General features: G+C 31.3%; 2 protein-coding genes across 2 annotated transcripts in view; one reads left to right on the top strand and one right to left on the bottom strand.

The window, feature by feature from the left end:
- The first annotated feature begins 386 nt into the window (after nucleotides 1-386).
- LOC147070818 (ATP-binding cassette sub-family B member 10, mitochondrial) lies at nucleotides 387-16,346 on the top strand. The gene is made up of 9 exons (XM_085948718.1): nucleotides 387-870; nucleotides 2,792-2,998; nucleotides 4,686-4,888; nucleotides 7,067-7,201; nucleotides 8,116-8,262; nucleotides 9,947-10,178; nucleotides 11,986-12,272; nucleotides 14,556-14,780; nucleotides 15,523-16,346. Exons 1-9 carry the CDS (start codon nucleotides 537-539, stop codon nucleotides 15,796-15,798), a joined length of 2,046 nt encoding a protein of 681 aa, XP_085804844.1. The 5' UTR covers nucleotides 387-536; the 3' UTR covers nucleotides 15,799-16,346.
- A 7,973-nt stretch (nucleotides 16,347-24,319) lies between these two features.
- The window catches only part of LOC147070819 (uncharacterized), a 53,011-nt gene continuing 51,759 nt past the window's right edge, over nucleotides 24,320-25,571 (bottom strand). Inside the window, exon 9 of the mRNA XM_085948719.1 lies at nucleotides 24,320-25,305. Within this exon, the coding sequence (XP_085804845.1) occupies nucleotides 25,015-25,305 (291 nt within the window). The 3' untranslated portion in view covers nucleotides 24,320-25,014. The remainder of the gene's footprint in view (nucleotides 25,306-25,571) is intronic.

Below are 25,571 nucleotides of genomic sequence, written 5' to 3' on the forward strand. Positions count from 1 at the left end.
AAGCACTTTAGCTCATTTATTTTCATTGCAGAATTTTTTTATTTATTTTTTCTCCTTCGTCTTATGAAAATACGTCAAATTAATTAAGTAATTTGAAAATATAGAACATACAAATTTTTAAATAATTCGATAGTAATTTTGTAATTTTATTAAAAGTTTTTAGCTAGTTTTTAGAAATAATTTTATCGTTCAAGTATTCCTGGTTTAAGTATTGTAGTAAAATTAATTTTAGGCTGTTAGCATATTAAAAGCAATACACGAATCGCCATAGTAAATAATAATAAAAAAATAGAAATGTCAAAAGTTCAATACCGTGTTTTGATTTGATGATTAGTAATTAAATTCTTATTAATTTATAATTATTATGTAAACCAGATAATGCCACTAGTGATATAATAAACTAACGCCAGAATTTTATTTTATTGTTGTTGTGACAGTATGTGTTATAGGTTCTTTGACACTTCGAATTTTATTTTATTATGAAAGTTTTTCTAACCTATATATTTTATAATATTACAAAATAATCACCGTACAAGATGACATTCTCTATATTGTACAAGATAAGTAGTAACTTATTGACGAAAAATAAATTAAGCATAATAAGTACGTTAAAATATGATTCGCGGCTCTGTAAAAATTGTGGTGTCAGATTATTTTCGAACTTCAAATCGAGTACATTGGTGAACCCTTTTCGAAATTTGAATAGAAGAAAAATCGTAGAATTATCGAACGGACGAAGGTATACGACAAAGAGTAATGTAAATGTAGTGAAAGGTAAAGATATCCCGGCTAAAACGAATGTACGATTGGATAGAGATCAAATAAAAAGACTATTTGCCTTGGCAAAGCCGGAGAAATGGAAAATCATTGGTATGATTCAAATGCATTATTTTATTTTGTGTTTAAATTGATTTAGTAAATTAACTCATTTAGGTTTTTGTTTGTTATATTTAGCTTACAATAAATATGTCTGCTTATTAAGTCGTGTGGGTTCGATTCCGTGGTCTGGCAAATTCATAAGTTGTTTTCAATGTGTGTTTGGACCCAGAGCAGAATCCGGTGCTTTTTACTGGTTCTCCGTCGTCTTTATCTTTCAGTCGCCATTTTGGAATTCAGCTATCTTTTTGTCATCGAATTATAGTTTGCGGTCCAAGACATTATAGTATTTCGGAAAAAATTATAGGACATGTTGAAAATGTAGGTTTTTTGTTTGTCACATAAACATAACGGAGAATTCGAGAAATTCCGATGCTCTGCTTTATTAAAACACCTCTTACGACCGAAAAATGCAAACACCAGCCGCCGTCAATAACTGTCACGTTAGTTTTTTAGAGTATACAACGCAAGACTATGTCCATAGACTAATATCGCACACTAAGATCTTATATTATTTATATTATATAGATTATACTTACTACGTCCCTCGCTTCACGTTATTACGATTTGCTGTGATTGAAGTACGAAAATTTTACGGAACTTTAAACGTCAACAATACGTCGACAACTTTTAAGCGCAATGAAATAAGCAATGGGGAATATTCGCACAACCGGCGAATTCAATAAATTCCATTTTTCTAAATTGTGGTATTTTTGACATACTATACTTTTTTAATATTACGCGGACGAAAATAATAGTACGCAAACCAAAATGTACTATAATTATAGTTCGGTTTGCAACACTGCGCTCACTGACAGATGACGGCGGTGACCGACGATGGTGGCGGAGAACCAGTAAAAAGATCCCAGAATCTTAATAAGTTGTGCAAATGGATGACATCCATTTTTCGTAAAAAAGAAACCCCTTTGTGAGTCGGCAAAGATCCACATTGTATTGTATGACCGCATGACCATTTATAATTTTTTTGGCGGAAACAATTTATCCCATGTAGACAATTATTTATTAAATACCCTTTTCTGTCGGTGCAGATGTTTTTCGATTGATTAATAATTGTTGATTTAAAGTTTGATATTTTCATACATTTCGATGCATCATTATCACACACTATGATTTGGTTAGGTTAGATTAGGTTGGGGTCGATTAGGTTAGGTTGGGTTTGGTTTAAAAAGAAAGTTATAAAAGGTAATGCAGTCATCTGCGGCACTATTACCAAAATAAAATACTTACAGTATGCACCTGTATAATACAGAGATAGAAGATCTGATCACGTAACCTTTGTGACATCAAAGCTTCCCAATCGGTGTCTCGCCACCGGATAGTATGAATTTCACTCTATTTCCTGTATAATAAATTATATAAATTCTTACAATAAGTAATATTTTTGTACACTTTTCTTACAAATTTCTATTTGTAATATAGGTAAGTACATGATATATCTAAAATAAAGTTGTCTGATTTATTTTAAGTCAAAAATTCACTGTTTTTGTGGAATATTATTTTATTTGGTCACGCTGGCTATCCTGTGACTGTCGGAATGTATCCTGCGTATTATGTCGAACAATCACAAAAAATCTCAAACAACAATATGTCATACATTCATTATAACATAACATCAAAATAAGTCATCGTAAATAGTCGCAATCTTTCAATGTGCGCATTGGGTCCGACACAAACTAAAAAAAATATCTGATTTTTGCCAGATTCAAACATGCATCCTGTTACTACTGTACCATGGGTTGATGGTAGTTTACATAATATAACAAATTGGTTTATAGGCTATAGTATTATGTTACGGATATGCAAGTAATTTCTCGTAGCTGACTAGAATATTGCTTTCCCAAGGACCCTTCCAATGTTATCCAATTTTTTTCTTGAAATCCATTATCGTTTCCAGCTGCTGTAGGACTTTTGCTTGTATCTTCGTCAGTAAGCATGGCTGTTCCATTTTCACTTGGGAAAGTTCTCGATATTATATATACGAGTGCTTCTGACATGGTTGCAGCTCGAGAGAAACTAAATAAAGTTTGCTTTTTACTCTGTGGGATTTTTATTCTCGGAGGATTTTGCAATTTCGGACGTGTATACCTCATGTCGATAGCAGGTGAGCTATCTACTTTTAAAATTTGCTTGTAATAACATAATTAATTATTAATATTTGTTTTTCATAGATGCAGTAAATAAACAGATGAGTGTTTATATACAGAAATGCTATGAAATAGTTTGCCATGAAATTTAAGAGTTGTAAACGCTGAGAACGTTGCAATGCGCACATTGTGACATTTTTTCAGTGTCAGTGAATGCAATTGGTATACTACACTTGACTCATTTCCGATTGATCTACGCTATGTGCTTAATTTTTTTTAAATACAGTCGAACTTGGTTATTACGAGGAAGATGGGACCGACTGAATTTGCTCATTATAAGCGTTACTCGTTATATCAGAGAATAGGTATTTTTAAATGAGCCGTCACATAACATGAAAAGTCACAATTCAAACAAAAATACACAATTAGAATTTTTCTCCGAAACAAGCATGGCATTTATAAACTACAAAAGAAGTTGTTTATTGTAATGAACGCTGGTAGGTACCTACTGACTTCACAAACCTTTTTTTACATGCAATTTTAACCATATGCGTGGATACTTTTTCAATATTGTCCGCGAAAACACCAATTAGGCAGGTACTTAGACACTTAACTAGTGTCACAAATGGAAACCGATCCCGGCGGCATCCTGACCGGTTGGATTTTATTGCTTAGCGTCGAAATGTTTTTAAACGATCGACACATTAACAGTTTTAAGAAAATTTTTGTCCATATTTTAGCTCGGTATACCTGATAAGTAGCTCGTTATAAAAGTGAATAAATGTACGGAGAAAATCATAAACTAAAATATCAATGAATGTTTTCTCATTTCAATTGAGATCTCGCTATATCCATGATCGTAATAACTGAGTTCGACTGTATATAGTAAAATTTCTACAATATCCCAAGACCGGTTTCATCTTATGACATTATCAATTGTTTTGGTCCTAAGTCTAAACCATTCATGGTATATTATAAACGTAGAAAAGTTACTATAAATAAAAGTGTGTAACTAATAAATATTTCTTAACAATCATGTCTTTCTATCAAAAAATAACAGTAAAGAAAAATAATAGTGTCTCTGTTTATGTCTTAGGAATTACGATATCGAATGAATTATTTATGCTAGAACCTCAAAAATCAATTATCTTGGGTCCCCAGTTAGTCCATGATTACGTCATGTTTATGATGGCATATAAAAAAAATGTTTAAAATTGTGCATGTTTTAAATAAATAAATATAGGTACCTACCCAAAATGAACTGAATGGTCAGTCAACTCGTTGGTCATTTTGAAAAAGGCAAATTGTCTCTGTGCATATACTAGTCAATTGTTATCTTTCCTTACAAGCTTTTGCCGAAGTATTTGCAATTTGGTAAGGAGTTGCGGATAAAGTTTTATTTTAGCACCGGATATTATTACTGGTTTACATACATTTTAAATGCATGAATTACATTCAAAATAATTTATTGAAATTATACAGATGTCACCATTTTTCGCACTATACCTAATTTAAATACACACAAATTAATCTATTTACAATATGATTTGTAGTAATTAAATGCTTTCTATACAAGGTAAACGTCAAAAGATATAATAAAATAATTCCTATATTCAGAAGATGAATATTATGATAATTAATGTCTGCCTATGATGAATTTCATGTCCAAAGATGTTATTGATTTTAGCAATTAACAATTTCTAGGGCAACGAATGACACAAAACTTGAGGCAAAAATTGTTTTCGTCAATCATCAAACAGGAGGCGGGGTGGTTCGATAAAGTTTCGACCGGTCAACTCGTAAACAGACTGTCAGCTGACACTCAACTGGTCGGTTCTACCCTCAGCACAAATATCTCCGATGGCCTGAGATCACTGTTCATGGTTTCTGCTGGAGCAGGAATGATGGTAATGGAAACTATTATTTAAGTGCTGGCTCGGTGAACAAAGAGAGAGATTGTTATAAATCATTTTATTGTCCCTGGTTATGTAAATGCAGGGAACTCAGAAATAATGGGAACTGAAATACACAACGGGTAAGGCGATAGCAGGTAACCGACTCGAGTAATGATGAATCCGGGTTAAACTTACACACGTGTCTAGAATACGTTTAACGTCGAATACTGAAAACTGCTCTCGGTTTATGCATTTACGCTCCTTTAATGTTGGTGTATTACACACACTATTGCACGTGCTTAATGCGTGCTTCATTTTCGTATGACACTCACACATTCAAAAGCCTGCTTCACCATGCGGCATATTGAATATAGCCTATTTGTATTCTATTTATTATCTGTTCTGTGTGTAAATGTTATATTAAATTAAAATACACAAATTGTAGTATTTTAATTATGGTTAATCAACCATTCACAAGCTTAATAATAAAGTATATTAATAATTATGTCATCTCACATCATTGGCACAATCAGAAAAAAATGTATAAATAAGATTTTGATGGTATCGAATCATGGTATTTAAACTCTCTTTCGACCATGGTCCTAATAAGATCATATGGGCCTCCACTGGAGTGGAGGTTTGTATTATCAGATTTTGTTTTTACGAGAAATGGATTTCAGCCACTTGCTCAACCTATTAGGTCTATACTCTGACTCATACACAAATTGAAAACAATATGTGTACTTGCTAGACCCAGGATTTGAACCTGGAACCCAAGACGCTATAGGCCAATGTTTAAGCCGCGCAGCCAGCGTGGGTATGTAAACTATAGTACCAAAATTATTTATGAATAATACAAGATTTAAGAATCTAGCATTATTTATTGAACATACATAATTTGTAACAACCTGATAAACATATAAGCAAGCAAGTATAAGTTTGGTAAAATTAAAATTTGGAAAGATCCTGACGCCGTCTATGAATTAAAGTTAGTAGGTACTTAATAATTATAGTTAATTCCATTCAAAATTACAAAAAGGAAATTGGACTAATGCTTCAGATGCATATTATGTGTTAGGAAATTTCGACATGATTAGTGATTGGACCAATACCTTAATGTGTACACAGCGCTGGCACATGTAAACCTGGCCAAATGAATCGAATCTATTGTAATGAGTATTATGTAATACACCCGATCCTCTTTTTGCACGAGGGATACATTCCAAAAACTACCGTGCAAAACAAAACCGTGTAAAAAAAGATATGGTGCTCATACAAAAATGGTAGATAGGTTCCATTACTTAAAATCAACTCAAACTACGAAATTCTTGAACTCAAAAATAGACTGAATTTATGTATTATTTATACATACAAATATTTATACATAAAAATACATAATTTTCGATTTAAATTAAATTTAACATAGAGAAATATAATCATTCAGTGTCGCTACTTGACAATAAACGTGCCCGTTTACTGCTGTTTTTCGCTGGCGAAAAATAACTCTCATTGTTGGAAATATTTAATGACGCTAATGCTGAAGCACACGGTGCGTCTCTCATATCGAACCCAAAGTGTCTGACTAGTGGCGCCATGTATGTACGTATGTATATCTGGGCGGCATCCGGTGACAACATATGTATGCACCAGTGGCGTGCGGTTCATTGCGATGCAATTTTTTCATAAATATGTACATACATACGTATTTTTATTCTTTTTAGATTTTTAAACCTTGTTAAAGCAAAAAAAATCGGTGTAAATAGAAAATAATCGCTACTTTTTTAAACCGTGTTATTTCGAAACCGTGCAAAAAGAGGATCGGGTGTAATTGGCAAGCGTCAGAACGATTAATCGGTAAGGATTGGATAAGTCCCATTCAGTACAATTATTTTTTTATTTTTTTCTCTAATAGGTTATGTTTCTGAGGTTGTTCCAAATTATGTATGTTAGTATTATCTTAATTGTAGCCATTTTTGCAACCCAATGGAAGGAAACCTATTTCAAGACATCCACTCATGATCATATAAATTAAATAATTCCCATAATGAATTAATCTAAATATTTCTTTATTTATAAATTTCCCATAAATGACAGCGGAGCGGTATGGAATCCTAATTAAAAATAAATAACGATCAATTAATAATTATGTAAGTAATTTTTTTTTAATGTATTTTGGTATATTTTTATCAGTTCTACATGTCAACGGAGCTAGCGCTGGTGGGGTTATCAATTGTGCCCCCGATGGCGGGTCTGGCCATTCTGTACGGACGATTTGTCAGGAAGATTACGAAGCAGGTTCAAGACAGCTTGGCTGGAGCCACCGAGGTGAGATATTTGCCGCACTACATGATTATGATTTCGATAATGCTGTTGGATTTTTACTGGAAAGTTACGAGAATATCTTAGCGGCATGAATAATATAGATATGTCATAAGTCAGTGGTTTCCATACGTTTAAATATTTTTTTCACAATCTCTGAAAAGAATTTACCAATTAGTAAAACGATAACTGTAAGTTAGACAGCTACAGCGTTTTCCCGATCCATGTTGAGTTTTGTTTTGAACGATATTTGATTTTTATTATAAAATAGATTCGAACAATAATAACCATAGATAATATATGATATATCATCATTGTGCCTTCAAATCCAGCTACTTATGTGTATTGTTGCAAAACTGTACTGGAGAGTCAAAAAACATGGTGAATTTTAATGACTGTCGTAGAACATGGAAATAATTTTTAAAAACAAATTGGAATATACTCTGAATGTTATGTACAAAGCATATATAATTTAAAAAACAACAGAATTATATAAGTACCTACTAGAAAAAATTAAATTTGACGCCTAGCGGGACTCAAACCAGCGTTGACTGGATTCGCGGCAATGTGCTCTATTAACTAAACTATGTGCATCCTATCTAATTACGAAGACATTAACTAGTACTTAAGTACCTAAGTATTGTTATTGAGAAGGGTAAATATCATCTAGACATCAGAGAAAGGAAAAGAACCCCCACAGTCGAAGTAGTGAAAGAACACTATGAATTTGATTTTATTTCAATATCCATCTCTTGAAATCCAGTTTGAAAATTATTATGGTCTCCAATAATTATGCAAAATCAAACTCTTTCTTCCATACAAACTTATAATGTTTATAAGACATAATAATAATTATATAAGTAATATATAGGTCTAAAACGATTTGGTTCTAATTCTATAGTGTCAACATTATTTTACAGGTAGCTGAAGAAAAAATTTCAAATATAAGAACAGTGAAGACATTTAGTAAAGAATTCAGGGAGGCAGAAAAGTACAATGATAAAATTAAAAATGTTTTGAAGTTGGCTTACAAAGAATCATTGGCCCAGGGATTATTTTACGGATCGGTAAGAAATGGAAACCTTATTTTGATGAAATTCATTTGTTTATTACATACATATTTTCACGTGTCTTGAAAAAAATGTATATTCTGAGCAGTCTTGAGATTGAAACATTTGTTTATTTAGCTTTTCTGAACTGCTAATCAAACGTGTCACAATTAGTAAGAGGTTTTTCCTCATGTCTGTACATAGGTAGCCGTTTATATTTCTGGAATTTGCAACACTGGTGTTGCTAGGTGCAATTTGACTTCCGTATTTTGAAGTTTGACATTTTGAACAGAACGTTTTAACAAACGGACGCTTTTTGTTTTTTTTAAATTCATTTGATGATTTCTTTTTATTCCCGACAGTCAAAGATAAATTGCGTGGTCAACGGTTTTCTACATGCATTCAAAAACCATGTTTTGGAGTTACCTTCTACAAAGTGGCAAAAATGCTTTTCAGATTGGTTCAAACGCATGGAAAAGTGTGTAAATTGTTGTGGAGAATATTTTGAAAAATAATGAAACTGTTTTCACTGATAAAAAATTCGTTTTTGTTTGTTGTTCCCGAAATATAAACGGCTACCCTCGTAATACATTTCTGTTTTTCAAAATTCCATGAACATATTATTTGGGTTTTTGAAAGAAAAATGAATGGTGCTAAAATAGAGGACACAAGGTGCTGAGGATTAAAGGAATAACACTGATACTACTTACCTATATATGAGTGAAAAGTGATACAAATATGTAATTTATATACCTATATGAAAAGTTATAAGCAAATCATTTCTAAGATTGGATTGGAATTTCTAATCTAATTTAAACATTTATGCCGGTCTTGTATCCCCTTCAAATACTTAGTAAACATAAAGGAATATCAATTTTTTTAATAATGTATAATTTGAGAACAAGACTTGATTTACAGAATGTTGTAAAAAGTTATGTATGATTTACATATTTGACTTTGAAGTCGATTTGCTCAGTTCGGTTATCGGTGCACTTGTACTCGTTTAGGCCTCAGATAAGGGAAGAGCAGTTTACATTTTATTACTTAAAGAAAACGGCAACTACAATATGTGTATCAGCGCATTGAATTTTTTTCTATTTCAAACAGCCTACAGCCTGTAAGTGTAAACGCACCTCCCTGGTAATTGTTTATGGCACATATTATTTTGAATTTTTCTAGCATTATTATTAATACATGCTATGTTTCTATGGGGTGAAAAATAATGCCATCTGGATTAAAACAAATATGTATTGATTTAAAAATTGATCTATGAATTATACCTAATTCTACCTGTCTAACAATTATTTTTCACATAATATTTATCCTGTCGAGTCTTTTATAATATAAAAAAGCATGTTGCATTTATTAATACCAGGTAACTCAGAAATAATGGGAAATGAAATGCCTAACGGGTAAGGAGAAACAGGCAACCGATCTCGAGTAAGGAAGAATACGTGATAAATTTAAACACGTGTCAAGAATACGTCATATGTCGAATACTGACAACTGCTCTCGGTTATACATTGTCACTCGTTTAATATTGGTATATTGCATACACTATTGCACGTCAATAATGCGTGGATTATTTTCGTAGGACACTTACATTCAAAACCCTGCATCAAAATTTACTGTATTGGTATATAGCCTATCGCAATTCTATTTATTATATGTTCTGTGATTAATACCTTGTTTTCATTTACAGACTGGTTTAACAGGAAACATCATCATAATTTCTGTTCTGTACTATGGTGGAGTAATGGTGTCAGGGCAACATATAACCGTTGGCAATTTGACATCATTCCTTCTGTACGCTGCGTACATCGGAATATCCATTGGAGGCTTGAGTAGTTTTTATTCGGAGCTCAACAAAGGCATCGGAGCCGCATCGAGACTCTGGGATATAATCGACAGAGTTCCGGCAGTGCCTATTCAAGGTAAACTACTAAATATCTTGTCATCTTATAAGACGTCGACCATCATTAGGGTGATCTTCGGATAATTACCCTCTACCTAGTTTGGCAGAGCTACATTCTAACCAATCTGTCAGAGTTTTTTAATACGGTGTCTACCTCTGCTACGTATACCGTTGATCTTTTCTTGGTTGAACTGGGGAACTGTAGTTTTCCAGTTTTGATGTTACGCAGAGCTTCTAATAATGAAACATACGCAGACTCAGGTCTGGGTTGGAGTTTCGATTGCAAAGTTTGAGAAAAGCACTCCTTGCTATTTCGATTCTTGTTTTTATATTCCTATATATATATTATATTGGGTCTTGCTAATAAATTATAAGTGCAATTAAATATTATATAATATAAATTATATTAAATTTCTACAGGTGTATTTTTAAGTCGATAAGTATTTCGGTTGTGACACCATTATCAATCACTTTCATATTATATTTAGGGATACTTTGAACTGTTGAATATCAATATCAGTAAATTTTTTGTCTAGATGATATTTTTTTCTTGTTGGAATTTTTAAATGCTGTTTGATGATTTCAATATTTGAAATATTTTTACCGTAGATTTATTTGGCAATTTTGATCTAGATAGAGCATATAGATATGAATTAGAAATTATTTTTTTGTCTAAATATTCCTCGTTCGTTGCTTGCCAATGTATATAATATCATAAATAAATATATAGTACACAGTTTTGAAGTTAATATTTTGACATTTGTTTTGAGCCGATGTGTCAAAAAATCGAATCCATATCCTACCACAGTGTGAATAGTAACGCAAACTATTTTTTTTAATGTATAAATAAACGTGTACTGTGAAATGGGGTGAGATTAGACCAATGCTATGTTCAAAGCTTTTTGTACCTAATTAATATTTTACATCCCAAATTTTGTTAAATAGCCATCTCGTATGACTACATAAACCGTTAAAAAAAAAAAAAAAATCGGTTAGGTACATGTACAGGTACAAGAAATGGCATATATCAAAAAATCACTACCTTATTCTTAGGTCAATAATTATTATAAAGAAATCATTATTCGTAGGATGTTTATCACACTTGAATGGTCAAAAACATAGCTTATAATTAGTATCTTTAAAATTATCTTCAAATGTGTTAATCTTGCCCATTTTTTGAATAATAAAATGCCTAATTCTTGTCAAATTTGGGATCACAGAGATTATCAATATAATTTTTTATCGTAAATATTTCACTATAATGATGTCGACATAAATTATATTAATGGTTTTATAAATGCGTTTAAAAATTAATAAATGTAAAAAATGTTAACACCACTGCACATGCATGTACTGAAATATGACTATATTCTAAAACATTAGAGCGAGAGGTTTAAAAGAATACTATTTTATGTAATAAAAATACTTTACGCAGTCATCAAATGGTTAAAATAAATATAAAGGATAATAAGGCTTCAAAATTATATAAATAGATTATCTACAACGTTTAAGGAATGTCCATGATCATGCTTTGAAAATTCAATAAAAGCTCCATTTTGACCTACGCTGAGCATGTCCGCCCTTAATTTAAAGTAAGTTCTATCGTCATAGGAAAAGGTTTTTCTTCAACATCTTTGTTCATAACTTTTGAAATGATTTATCGTGATCTACAAATGCACGCAGTCACATCGGACTGTTAAACGATTGAAATATTTTTGTGTCACCTTATTTTAATACAAATTGAAGGCATCTATTTTTCATTCCTAGTTATAATGTAACACTATTTTAAATAAATGTATAATATATACTTCTATTAATTATTTCAGGTGGTCTTATTCCTCCTTATCCTCCGAAGGGTGAAATATCATTCGAAAACATCAACTTCAGCTATCCGACCAGACCTGGCAAAAATATCCTCGAGAACTTCAATCTGAAATTGGAACCCGGGAAAGTTATGGCAGTAGTCGGAGGGTCAGGATCGGGAAAGACAACTCTAGCTCTACTACTCTTGAGGCTTTACGAGCCACATACTGGTGCTGTGATGCTGGACGGTAGAGACATTAAAGACATCGATCCTATGTGGTTGAGAAACCATATTGGTACCGTCAGTCAGGTACTCTATTCAATGTAAATTTTGTATCTAATTATCCTAATTAAAAATATTAATTAGGTATTCAAATTTAGTAATTATATTTTGCACTGATAATAAAATGTCGAAATAATATTTTTTGGCCGTACAGTGAAACCCCGATTTTACGTTTTTGAAGGAATTGACAAAATGATGTAAACAGATTTAAATACCTAATTGTTTTACTAAAAAAATCATTCAAATTGTTTTGGTGTACCTATATTTTGATTTGCTTGTTTATATAAAACGTTTTCAATATTAAAAATTGATTTGAAAGCTCTTGCACGTCATTCTATGATAGTGAGATAAATTTTTAGGCCCTGGTGTACCTCATAGCATCTTCTTTTCTTGTGTTCAACACAAAACAACAACATAATGTAAATATTAAGAAGATAAAAAGATTTTTTGATATACCACGTTTTTAAATTTTCTGTTGAATTATATAAACTTAACAATTCTATGTATTAATAAATACTTTTTATTGTACTTGGTAGAAATACTGAATAAATATTATAGAATACAGAAATGTCATTTTCATATTGATTTCCATAGTAACGCACGTATATATTAATAATTTAGTTGCTAGGACCCACTTAGCAACCAATAATAGTGAGTAGTAATTATTACTTTTAACGAATTTTTTCCGAAACATACAAAACAGAATTAACTGAAAAGTATTAAAAGAATGCATTGTCGTCGTGTTCTGATATATTCTAAAAGTTTCGAATGTCTAGCTAGTCTGGAAGTTAGTTAAAAATCTTCAATCGTCCAATACAAACTTGGACAAACAAGAAAAAATTTGTACTGGACAAACAAGAATACGAGCTAATAAAAATGTGGTAAAATGATGTTAATAATAAAAACAAAAAATGACTGCAACAAAGAACTGTAACAATCTACCAAAACGGGGAATGACACAATATCGTGTGATACTGTCTAAAGCAAAAGATTGCCCACCAATTGTATTATGTAAACTTGGCTTTGGACATTGCAGATGTGTCTATAAAAAGAAATTTTGAATATGTCTTTCAGACATAAATTGCGGAAAATACAAATGTAAAACTGGGAATTACTTAAATGACGAAACTAAAAACGAAAGATTAAAACGTAAAACATAAATTCCAGGCGCGTAAAATCGAGGTTCCACACTGTATATCAAATAAAAATTAGTTGAATTGATGTACTGTACGACAACATTATTTAGGCGAAAACAGGAAGTCGCCCTTGTCGCGAATAGAATATTTCAGTGTTGTCATTTTTTGAGAAAACATATCCCGCGAAATTAGGTTTTAAGTTTATATCAATTCTATTCTCAGTAAGTTTATAAGTACATTAATTTATAAGTCTAATTATTGTTCAATAAATATCAATAGAATTTTTTTTTCAAATAATTTCACCTCTTAATTATTACTATTATATTAGGTTAATTAATACAGCGTAATTATTGAATTTGGAAGGAAATGTATCATTGAACCCACATTAACTGATAATATTGCTGCAGGTATTTATTAATTAAATAACTAGAACACAAATAGAAATAGACTAAAAAAGTAGAAGTAAAAGATATAACATATTCAATATTATATTGATGACCCAATCACATGTTTTATAATTTACAAATGTCTTTATATCGTATTTTTAGTAAAATTGTTGTAGAAACACATACTGTGAAAATAATTTTCTATAAATTAAATTATATCCACCTTACATAAATTTTAAAACAATATGTACCTACCTACTTATCGGTTTAAAAATACAAGGACAATTATTCATTAACTAACTAATGATCATTTATACTTAATTATCATACGTCTAAAAATATTAATAAAATAGTTTACGATACACATAACTTTATAATATACAAACATAATTTCCAGTATTTGGGGAAATATTTCTAGTATTACAACACTGAATTTTGACATACCTGACATGACAGGAACCCGTAAAATGGGCTTGTTGAAAGTATTGTATAGGCTCGCCTTTTAAATACGACACTTTTTCTTCTTCGCAATAAATCAAAAGTTTACTGATAATAATTCGAGCATTATTTCGTATTGTTTTAGACATCTTTTGAATATAAAAAGCTTCAAATTACGTAAATTGATAGATGCGTCCAATACGAAGTGTCAAAAATGCAATGAATAATTTGGGGGCGTTCCTAATTTGAAACCGGAAGTTCGATTAGCTGTACTGGAGGGGATTGTAGTTCACAGATTTGCCACGTAGCCAAGATGAAGTTGCCGGACAATAAGTGTATTGAACTTTCAGGAACCAGTACTGTTCTCAGCCAGTATAAGAGATAATATTCTGTACGGATTGGATGATCCTAGCACAGCGACTGAAGAGCAATTCTTAGAAGCAGCACGTCTCGCCCGAGTGGAAGAGTTTGTGGTTAATCTTCCTCAGGGCTACGACACGGAGACCGGGGAGCGAGGCGTGGCGCTCAGCGGCGGTCAACGACAGAGGATAGCAATTGCAAGAGCTATTATAAAGGTAATACAATAATTGTAATATATTATGTCATACGAGTAAGTGATATAATAGAGTTCATCAAGCTGATATAAATTTAATTCAAAATCAAGTGATGTTACTTAATCAAGTGATGTTACAACATAAGATGGAAAATGAAGAAAATAAGTAACATTATTCAAATGAGATTTTACATATTATTTTATATAAATATGTAGACATAGTTGATAGATTCAGATATACGCCAGTAGAAACTTTCACTGGTCTGGAAGTATCCGCAAAAAACATGAGCTTTTGAAGAACAGTGAGATAAAAATGAAGTATATTATGCCCATTCTGATGAACCAGTTTTCCTCTAGATCTCTGAATCAACGACTACCTTTTCGAGTGTGTCGATAGTTTTGTTTACTTCGGTTCAGTAACCAATTAGAATGTCAAGTAAAGAAATAAAATGTAGAGTCATAGTAGTGAGTGTGTGCTACTTTGGCCTACAAAATCAGCTAAAGTCTCGAATCCTCCACGTCATATACAAATTTAGATGTAATAATCTACGGGTCGGAGTGTTGGATTTTCACCAAGGCCGATGAGTGTGCGCTCGATATATTTGAAAGGAAGGTATGTATATGGGTCCATACTAAAAGGAGCAGAATGGCGTATTCGGCATAATCTGAAGCTCTGCAACCTCTTCTTAGAAGAATGTATCTCCGTATTCGTCAAAGTTGGTATGCTTAATGATTGAGGGTTTAATTTTTTGTTTATTTTCTAGAATCCCAGAATAATCATTCTCGATGAAGCCACAAGTGCTCTCGATCCACATTCAGAATATTTAGTGCGAGAAGCTTTGAAAAGTGTCTCAGAAAACAGAACAGTTCTAACAATAGCTCACAGACTAAGCACCATACAGTCGGCTGATACAATTGCAGTACTCCAGAATGGATCGATTGTTGAACAAGGATCTTACAGAGAATTGATCAATATTAAAGATGGAGTGTTCAAAGAATTGATCAGGCATCAGGCTTTCCAAGAAATCGAAGGATCATAATCACAATTTTGTACTATTGTTTGTTATTTAAATATTTATACCTAATCGTGATGTAAATACAGTAGAACCCTTATTATCTGGACTTATCTGCTATGATTGTAATAAAATGGGGAATTAACATGAAATCCAGGTAATAGAGTTATACTGTACATTCGACTATTTGTTTAACCTTTCCCTTACTCTGCAATTAAATTCCGTTCCAGCTAGTGCAGTCACATTTCATTTCCGTACTATATTTCCAATAAGACAGTATTTTAAAATGGGAATGCCAGTTTTGGCATTGCATGTAGATTTATAAATAAATGTTAATTACCATATTCGCTCCTAATCAGAGCATATGGGCCTAGGCATACAGAGTGATTAAAATACATGTGAATGCATACTGATAAAATAGGAAATATTTTAGAGTTTGTGGATCACCGTAGAACGGGAAAGGTTAATAAGTAGTTTTTTTTTATAAATGGTAGGGGGAGAATTATATTATAATCGGATACAGCACATTGTATAAGAGAATTGATAAATGTTAATCATGCATCCGGCTTTTTTAGAGATCAAAGTAAATTTAAAATTTTGTATTACTGTTTGATATCACAATTTCCTATTATTTAATTTATATTTAATTGATTTTAAGTCTTAAATATGTATATATTTTATAAATTAGCAAGTTCCAACAGTGTAACGGTGATATGAGAAATATATACTTTTGACGTTAAACGCAGCCAATTTGTAAAAATGTATTAATAATTACTCCATATCTGTCTGTTGTATTCTGTATATAAATTCAATTACATTATACTTTTAAGTTTGCAGCACATGTTATATTTTAACATTTGGTACATGCCATGTATTTTGTCTTTGAGTGCAATCAATTGAGTACATAATGCTGTACAAAATAATATTCCATGTTTTTTTACACAATTTTATTTATATAAAAAAACTTTAATGCACAATTTTCATTGTATATTGTTATTTTATTCATATAATACGAAAGCATATTTTCGAATTTTATATCCCTTGTATAAAAATCTGAGATGCCTAATAATTAAATTTGACTGATCAATCAAACATCACATTTTGCAATGTGAAGAAATTTTGTAAAAAAAGGTTTATTGAATCCTACCTTTCTTTGTTTTATGTACACAAATATACCGAAAAGTACCTTACCTACATAGAAGTTAATATCTAATAGTTTTGTCAATTTACTACATGTCACAGCAGGACCCGTATACGGTCATTTTATTTTCCATATTACTAAAAATAACAATTGTGTAGTGGACCAGGAAAAGCTCCTTGGTACCCCACAAGTAAAATTCAATACATACATGTATGAAACTTATTTCCTTTTTAATCTCATGAGATCTGGTATTAATGTTCTTTGTAATTTTCTTATGTTGCATATTGTGTGCACTATAAGAAGTTCTTGTATACCAACTAAGTTTTCAATTCACAATTTAGGTTTTTAAGATGATTTAGTTATGTGCAACAATCAATTTCCCACGTGTGCTCCCTTAAAAGGTTGTCTGCACAGAGATATTCGACTCAAGCCCAATAAAATCTGAATTCAGAAACGTTAAGTTGCATTCACTCCTGCACATATAGATGAAATCTAACTGATGGAAGTTAAAACGTTAAAAAACTAAATTATTAAACTAAAGGCGCTAATTTGAAACTCACTGCTTTTCAGTAGTCAAAAGATTGATTTTTAGACCACTTTGTATGGAAACTCCAGTGTCTGTGGAATATGGTGTTTATTCGACTCATCTTTTTTTTCATTTATGCATATGTACAATATATATGTATTATGACTTCATTTGACAATTCAACTCATTTTTAAAGTCTTAAGACTTATCGCACTTTTCCTGTTGGTACGTTCAAGATTAAGTTTCAAGTTTATTTCTAAACCTGAGATGTCACCGTGCCGCCGTTGAATGTGAACCAATGTTCCAATATCATTTTCCGACGAATCAGCAGTGGGGATATGAACCAACAGCGACTCGTGTGCTATGAATAGCATGTATTCTTGCAAACTGTTACCATGCTGCAAGCGCCTCCAGATGTTTTTTTCCAACCGACAATGTTGCTTGTTGACGCAATGACTGTATGCATCAGTACATTGAGTTACATCTTTTTTACGAGTGCCAATAGAATGACATCGACAAAGTTGATGTGTCAAGATTGTATGTGCGTTCAACCTTAGAGGGAACACTACCCATTCTCTAGTTTATTGAATTTTACTTGTCGGCTGCACAATATTTTATTCTACTCAAGGCACATAAAATTATGAATGTAGATATATATAATGGGGTACGTATTATTAAAAAATGTGAATAAACTTGTTATGAATTGAATGATTTAACATAAACGTAGGCTAATTTCTGTACTTCAGAGCCAGTATAGTGTGTAAGATTCTGTAGAAAATGAGGTAAGTACAGATTTTGTCCACAAAGTATCCTAGTCCAGAAGAACATCTGTATATGAACAATATTTTCCTCATGCGTCGAAAAACAAAAATACATAAAACGTATTAAATGTATGTGCGTGAATTTAAATGTTCAGAAATAATTTTGACACAACATTCGTATACAATGTCGTGTCTAAAAATTTGTATGTATGCATTTATCGTATCACATTGCACCATGAATATATGGCCGTATAGTATTGAGATCAAATTCATGTCTATCGGAATACAAGGGAAATACAGAAGAAAATAGGTATGTAAATTATAAATAAAATAATATCGTATAATTTATAGAAAATTTCTGGTAGAAAGGCATACTAAATTTATATTAAATCTAATAAAATTGGAACATTACTATCAGACAGCTTATGGTGATTGTGTTACGGAAAAATTTGATAAACACCATTTACATGTAACTCTGGACTAGGCATAATAGAAACTAGATATTTCTAAAACAAAAAAAAATAATGTCTTAGATGAACAAACAATAAAAAAAGTGTTCCTTTGGACATACAATGACACTGGGTCTCAGGTACAGATATTACTTGATTGTTGTAAATTAACCAAGAGAATAAAAGTCAATGGCGATTCTTATGGATGGGGAATTTTATTCAGGCAATGGATATTTTTGGAAAAAAATAAAAACCCTTTTTTAAATTGTAGTCTTTTATTACAAAAGTTTCTTTCCACAATAGTAATAAACTAATATATACATTTCATTAAAAAATAAATAACCTTTAATAAGAAGAATTTAGTCGAAAAAACACACAATTTAACTATCACAGCTTTCTCTATGTTACAAACACATGTATGTGATGTGATTTGTGCTGGGAATACTAATTATTATTGATCATTTTATATAACTTTAAATTAATAAGAAAAGATTAATTTTTCTTTTCAAAAATCAGTTTCTAAGAGTGCAGTGAGTGTTTTTTTAGTTAAGATTAAATAAAATATAATATTACAACCCTGCAAGATATCATTCACCTACCAGGTTTACCACTTTACCTACCAACATGGCATGCTACGTAAGTATTACAAACCAAACACGCCAGTCACATTGGTGTGTTTAAACACGTGCAACTTTCCAATACAAAATAAATATGCCGATGTTTGGTTTAAAGATTTATCAACAGATGGTTAATCATCTAAATATGAATAATATGTTTCGGCTATTTTTCACAGATGTCATTCATTTTATATATACTATTTGTCAAAATTCGTGGCGCGCAATGTGATTATATGACACCTGCCAGATTGTATGAAATCCAAAATTCAGTATGTATTGTCTTTTCTTAAATATGTACAAAAAGGTGCTTGATTACGAAACTCTCTCAAAGGAACATGCCTCAATATTTTTGGCCATTGAAATTATTATTATTTAATTTAACGTTGTTTCATTTGTAGAGATGACTTCCTGTTGGACGGAGGCAAACGATCATGACATTCAAAAAGAATAGTAATACACACTTAAGACAGTGGATAAAAACCAAAAATCTTCAGTAGATAGTAGTAATGCACGGCAATTTATTCTGGCAAATTCGGCTTAACCAGAATTTTTATTGTTTTTGTGAATATTAAGTATTGTACTGAAATATTTTTTTTCCAAAGGCGCTAGTACAAATATTTGTTGTTTGATTACAGGACCCAATAATTTCATAGTATTCTTATTTTATTAAAATATTTTTTATAATACACAAGATTTATGAACGTACATAATAATTTAGAACCTTGGAAACATTATTAATGGAAATTGAAAAAAACACCCATGAGCATAATTATATCGGGTAAGTTCCTCATTAAAGTTCACCATATGAATAATGGATGGATATGGGGTCAAATGTCCGTTTCGGTACAATATTGTTTTCAGGAGATTGTTTCATATTGTGTAATTTCATAATATTCAAGTGTCGAGTAATTCAAGTCTTTGCCACTGGGTTTCAATAGGTTAGTTGACATTCATAACTCATATTTTTTACTACAGAATTTCATAAATTAGACTATGATATTTTATAATATATTATAATTCTCAAAAGTAGAATTTAGTTGCCTAAAAATGGCTCATGCATTATTATAAATATAATTCATAGAAGCAATATCAAAAAGCACTGTGGTATATTTTAGAAATGAAATGTGAAGGTTTCACTTATTTCAGTCTTAACATTTTGAACTTTGTGATGCTGATTTTTTATTATCATTCATTATTAATTAATCAATAAATTTTATATTCATACAAGCAAAAACAACTTGATTGATGCCAAGATGATTAATTTGTAAATAAGTTTTTATGAAAGGAGAAATGGAGCGTTAAACAGAGCCGGAAAGCTTTCTATGGTAAGTACCAAAGATGGTGAGGAATACCTTCGTCTCGATCAGCAGTGCACACCCAGTAAGGCCAATAATAAATCCTCTCTTGAGTGTCAAGAGTGGAAATGAAGTAAAAAATACTGCTAAATATTTAAACTTGCTTACCGAGCTATAGCCTGGTGCTGGTATATAGAACTTTACAACATTACAGTGTTATATCAATGATATCGATTGCAACACAAAACACTTTTAAAACCATAATTATTGCATGAAGCATTTTACCACGCGGTGGGCTGTCATAAATGGTAATGGGGGTGGATTATAAACCACTGTTCTAAAGAAGTGAACATTGAAAAATATTGAAAAAATGGTTACTGAGGATTTAATTAGCTGAAAGGCATTTCGCATTGCAAACTCAATTGGAACGAATTTCATACTTATGTTCTTTGTCAGGGATATACACATTGCAATACATACATGATAAAAAAATATTTTGTATACAATGAGCTAATATTTTTGGAACAATCTGTTAGATAAGCAGTCATATAAAATTGCAAAAAATAGTAACCAAAGTAAAATGTCAAAACATGCTGCCATTTTCTTTTGATACAAACAATGCTGCCAACACAAGAGTATATAATTATTCTATAGTTACCTATTTAACGACGTTAAATATGTTCAGGATTCAAATTAAGTGTTGTCATCATGGCCCCCACAAAGGGGGGGGGGGGGGGGCTGACAGGGGTCTAGCCTGAGGGCCTGGGATTAGGGGGCCCCGCATTTCAGGTCAACCAGTTAAGTGAGATGAACACGCATCACAAATTTATGTGAATACTAACATTTTAAAGTATGTTTATGCGATGCAATTTGGTGTGATATGATGATTGATGGAATTAAATGATAATTCGTTCGTATAAATTTATTTTATTTTTGATGTATTTCCTGACTCATAAAATGGTTATTTATCCAATATGGCAAACGGTAGCATGTTACTTGGCTACCACAAAAGGGGGTCACGATAAGTACTTCATAATATGATGCCAAGTGCTGAAAACTCAATAACTCAAGTGGATTTATTTGAAAATACAAAAAATGGCTAAGAATACTTTTAATTTTACGTTGCGGAATACCACTTGGTGTTCAGACTTCTGTAGAGCATCACACTGCCCTTAAACCTAATGATAAGTAGTGGGACTCGCTAAAAATCCTGGCCTAGGGGGCCAGCTTCAGGATGGCCATGGTTGTAATGCAAGAATTAAGCAAATTCTTTGGTATGTCTATAATGAATTTGTAATGAGCATTTTGCTTGAATTATTGTTAAATATTCATGATGTGTATCAAAAGTACCATTTTAACTTTTTTTTATTAAGAGCTATTAATTTATTGTGTGTTATAATATGTTGAATATAAAAAAATTAAGATAGATTCTTCATATATCGTCGGTGTTTTGTAAAAAGGGCGAATTAACCAAAATGCTACTTTACAGGAGGAGGATTTTTAACTTTTGACATTTATTCGTTTTTTACCAGTAGATGATTATAAATATCTAACAAGTTTATAATAAAGCTTAGAAAGAATACTGCCATTATAATAGGTATTATTATATAATATTTTAAAAGGCTTAATATGTCACATTTGCTTTTTATTTCGTAATTTTAATTAATTTAATTTTAGTCGATTATCGTTTTTAAGTACTTTCCTGTCGAGATAAAAATTCGCCGTTTTTACACAACAAAACTAGTGGGGTACATTTTGTATTTTCATTAAAATCTCGATTTCGCCAAAATGGTTGATTCGCCCTTTTTACAAAACACCGACGATATAATATAATATTATTATTATGTACATAAATGAATATTTACAGAATATGGTTTATTTGAAACATTAACAAGTGTGATATTTTTGTTTTTTCTATACATATTTTTGACACCAGTGTCTAAGTAGGTATTTGATGATTTCAATATTAAAACAAGCGTAAAAAAGTCATAAATATTTTCATCGATAACAAAAATAGTTGAACTTTTATAGATACGTCTTTTATTGAAATGTTTTTGTTACAGTAAAATTCGATTTGACACCAAAATATTTTTATAAAATTTTCCTATACACAAGAATTCTACTTAGATAAAATATTTGTAAAGACTTAAGATCGTAAAAATTACAATTAATAGGAATGGATTTTCTAGTTATATTATTAAATACATTGTCTAAAAGGACATATTTATGAAAAAAAATGCATCAAAACCAAATACAGTAGATTATTATTCTTCAGATTATCCTTATTTTACTTAAAATATCTATTATTTTTTATGACAAGTATGTAGAAAAAAAGGTTAGGTTATGTTGTATACAGACAGAATCTATAAATTATGTAGGTATTTATGTGGTCACAAATTTTTCCATTTGCAATTTGGTTTCTAGAAGAATGACCCGATAAATAAAATATATAAAACAGTGTAAGTGAAACGTATCAGAAAATCAACTTAAAATAATAATTATTATATTTGGTTTTTGCTCTGTCACAGTGTATACTTCTGTCTTCTTCTTTGATGTTATGGGTTCATTGCACAGGACATTCTCAAGAGATAATGTAGTATGTACTGTTTATTGTGTGAATACAAATGCCGCTCTAAGTGTATCGAAGAGTGTTCAGTTTAGAGAATGTTACTTAGAATAAAAAACATGATAGTACTTTGTTATAATAGTGGAACAATTTAACCTTGAAATTCCGCAGATTGCGATTTCCTGCGCCCAAATTACATAGGTTAAATTTAATTAATGTTACTATTATTATTTCCAACAGCTGTTACATGAAGCCTATTGCATGTTACATTTTATGGCAAACCTAGCGAATTTCATGCTTATGTGGTATGTTTATAATTGCGCATGGCGACAGCCAAAAAACCAAATACATAATACATACAAAAACAACCAACCATGAAAGTCTCAAGCAATCTAATAGAATTATTATAAAATGATTTTTATAATAATATGAATATTACAGCATAACTGATTGACAGCTGATTTTTCTATTTTAAATTTATTATAAAACTGTTTAAAAAAAAAAAATAGAAAAGTATTTATACTTAAAAATACACATAAAATAATAACAAAACACATGTGCGTAAATCAGTAATTTCCAACCATTTTCCTCCAAAATTAGCAAAAGCTTGTAAAAAAAAAGTACCACTTGAAACCGTTACATCGTTCTTAATGTGTCGACAATGTCTATAAATTCTTTCAAGGATTGCGGCAACCGAAGAAGGTTGAGAATCACTAGTGTAAATAAATGAATGTTTGAAACAACTCTTTCATGATTACGTTAATAATATTACAAAAAAAAAAAAATTATTGTACGGACGGGATTCAAATACATTAATTTACGCCACATCATATTTGGCATTTACTCAGTAGAAATTCATTTAACTATAGTTTTATAAATATCGCCAAGAGAGCAATAGTGTTTTTAACCACCTTCTCTTATTTTGATATTTGAGCTGTTACGAAATATTTTTCAATTAGTCTTGACAATGGTGTTGAGACTGAAAATTTTTCTCTTTAATAGAAGAGAATTTTTTTTTAATTTCACCAATAAAATAAGGAATATTTAAAAAAAAAAACACTAGTTAAAAGCTGCATTATTTACATTGTAGCATTAGAATGAAGAAGCAAAACTAGTACATAATATGTTTATAATATAATTATGAACATAAATATAAACATAATATAATTATGACAAATTTTTATATTTTATTTGTGCTGCAGGATAAAATTTTTATAATTATTGGCACTTTGTCCACTAAAGGACAACCACAACGGAGATTTGTGTGCTGCCATCCCAGAGGTGATCACATTTCATTATTAAAACATGTATATACTGTACATCGAGTATTAGGAATGCACGCACTGGTGCTACAAATCATAACGTCAAATCGATAGTGGCACAAGTGAAAATAATCATTTAAATTGATAATTCTGCTACATTTACGGTAGGTATATTTAATCGGTCGATCAAAGTAAATGCACAAGCGCATATATATAAATTCACTTATTAAAAATATAATTGTATTCTCTGACAGGAAATCCATTGAATGTATTGCAATGTGACGTCATAAAACCAATAATAGAGAATATACTGAGATGAAAGATACTGAAATCAATAGTTATCAATAAACATTTTTTTAAATGAATGTGAGGAGGGCGGTTCTAAAAATGTACTGTAAAGGCAGGGGGATAAAATATTTTGTAACAAAATATGACAGGGGGTGGGGTTGTCAATATTAGTACCCAAAAGTCATTTTAGCTAAATATGCTTCAATGCCTTAAAGCTTTAAATGGTAGGTATTATTTTGATATGTGTCACTATTGAATTGGGCGCCTGACATATTATAGTTTACAAAAAGTCACATAACAAAGTGTTACAAAAAAAAAACATCACTGATTGTAGATGGTTACGCGAACTGTTTCCTCACTTCTCGTCTCAAGATTTTCCCGGCCGCATTTTTAGGTATGGTGTCAACGAATTGTAGTCCGCCTAGTTTTTTATAGCTGGCCACTTTATCTGCGACGAACTGCATGATGTTTTCCGAGGTCGGGGAGGATCCCCTTTTCTTGACAACAAACGCTTTCGGAGTCTCGCCATGCTTTTCATGGGGGATGCCAATGACGACCGCGTCATCCAATTCAGGATGCGACCGCAAGATGCCTTCCAGTTCGGCTGGTGCCACTTGGAATCCTTTCACCTGAAAATGATTTAAAGATTTTATTAAAAACAGATTGTTGAAATGAGTCCTATGCAGGCCAGGATCTCAGTATATTATACACATACAAATTGACAGATTTTCCTAACATGGATTCAAATCCAACGACACTGCTATTTTTTGTTAACTCAACTTGGAACTTCTCAAAAACACACCTGGTAAAGCCATCGATGATTGTGATGGTTGTGGGTTCATGCCCAATTTGGTATAAATATTTTTATAGTTTTATGTTTCTGAGGTGATCCAAA

Source organism: Rhyacophila brunnea, unplaced genomic scaffold (assembly GCF_057557595.1).
Source record: "Rhyacophila brunnea isolate RB1 unplaced genomic scaffold, BYU_Rbru_1.0 scaffold_21, whole genome shotgun sequence".
Taxonomy (NCBI): domain Eukaryota; kingdom Metazoa; phylum Arthropoda; class Insecta; order Trichoptera; family Rhyacophilidae; genus Rhyacophila; species Rhyacophila brunnea.

Bases quoted from the DNA above. Each gene is read 5' to 3' on its own strand.
- LOC147070818 (XM_085948718.1), top strand. From the start codon at position 537: ATGACATTCTCTATATTGTACAAGATAAGTAGTAACTTATTGACGAAA. The intron at 10,179-11,985 runs GTAAACTACTAA...TAATTATTTCAG, and splicing joins TCCGGCAGTGCCTATTCAAG to GTGGTCTTATTCCTCCTTAT. The intron at 12,273-14,555 runs GTACTCTATTCA...TTGAACTTTCAG, and splicing joins ATATTGGTACCGTCAGTCAG to GAACCAGTACTGTTCTCAGC.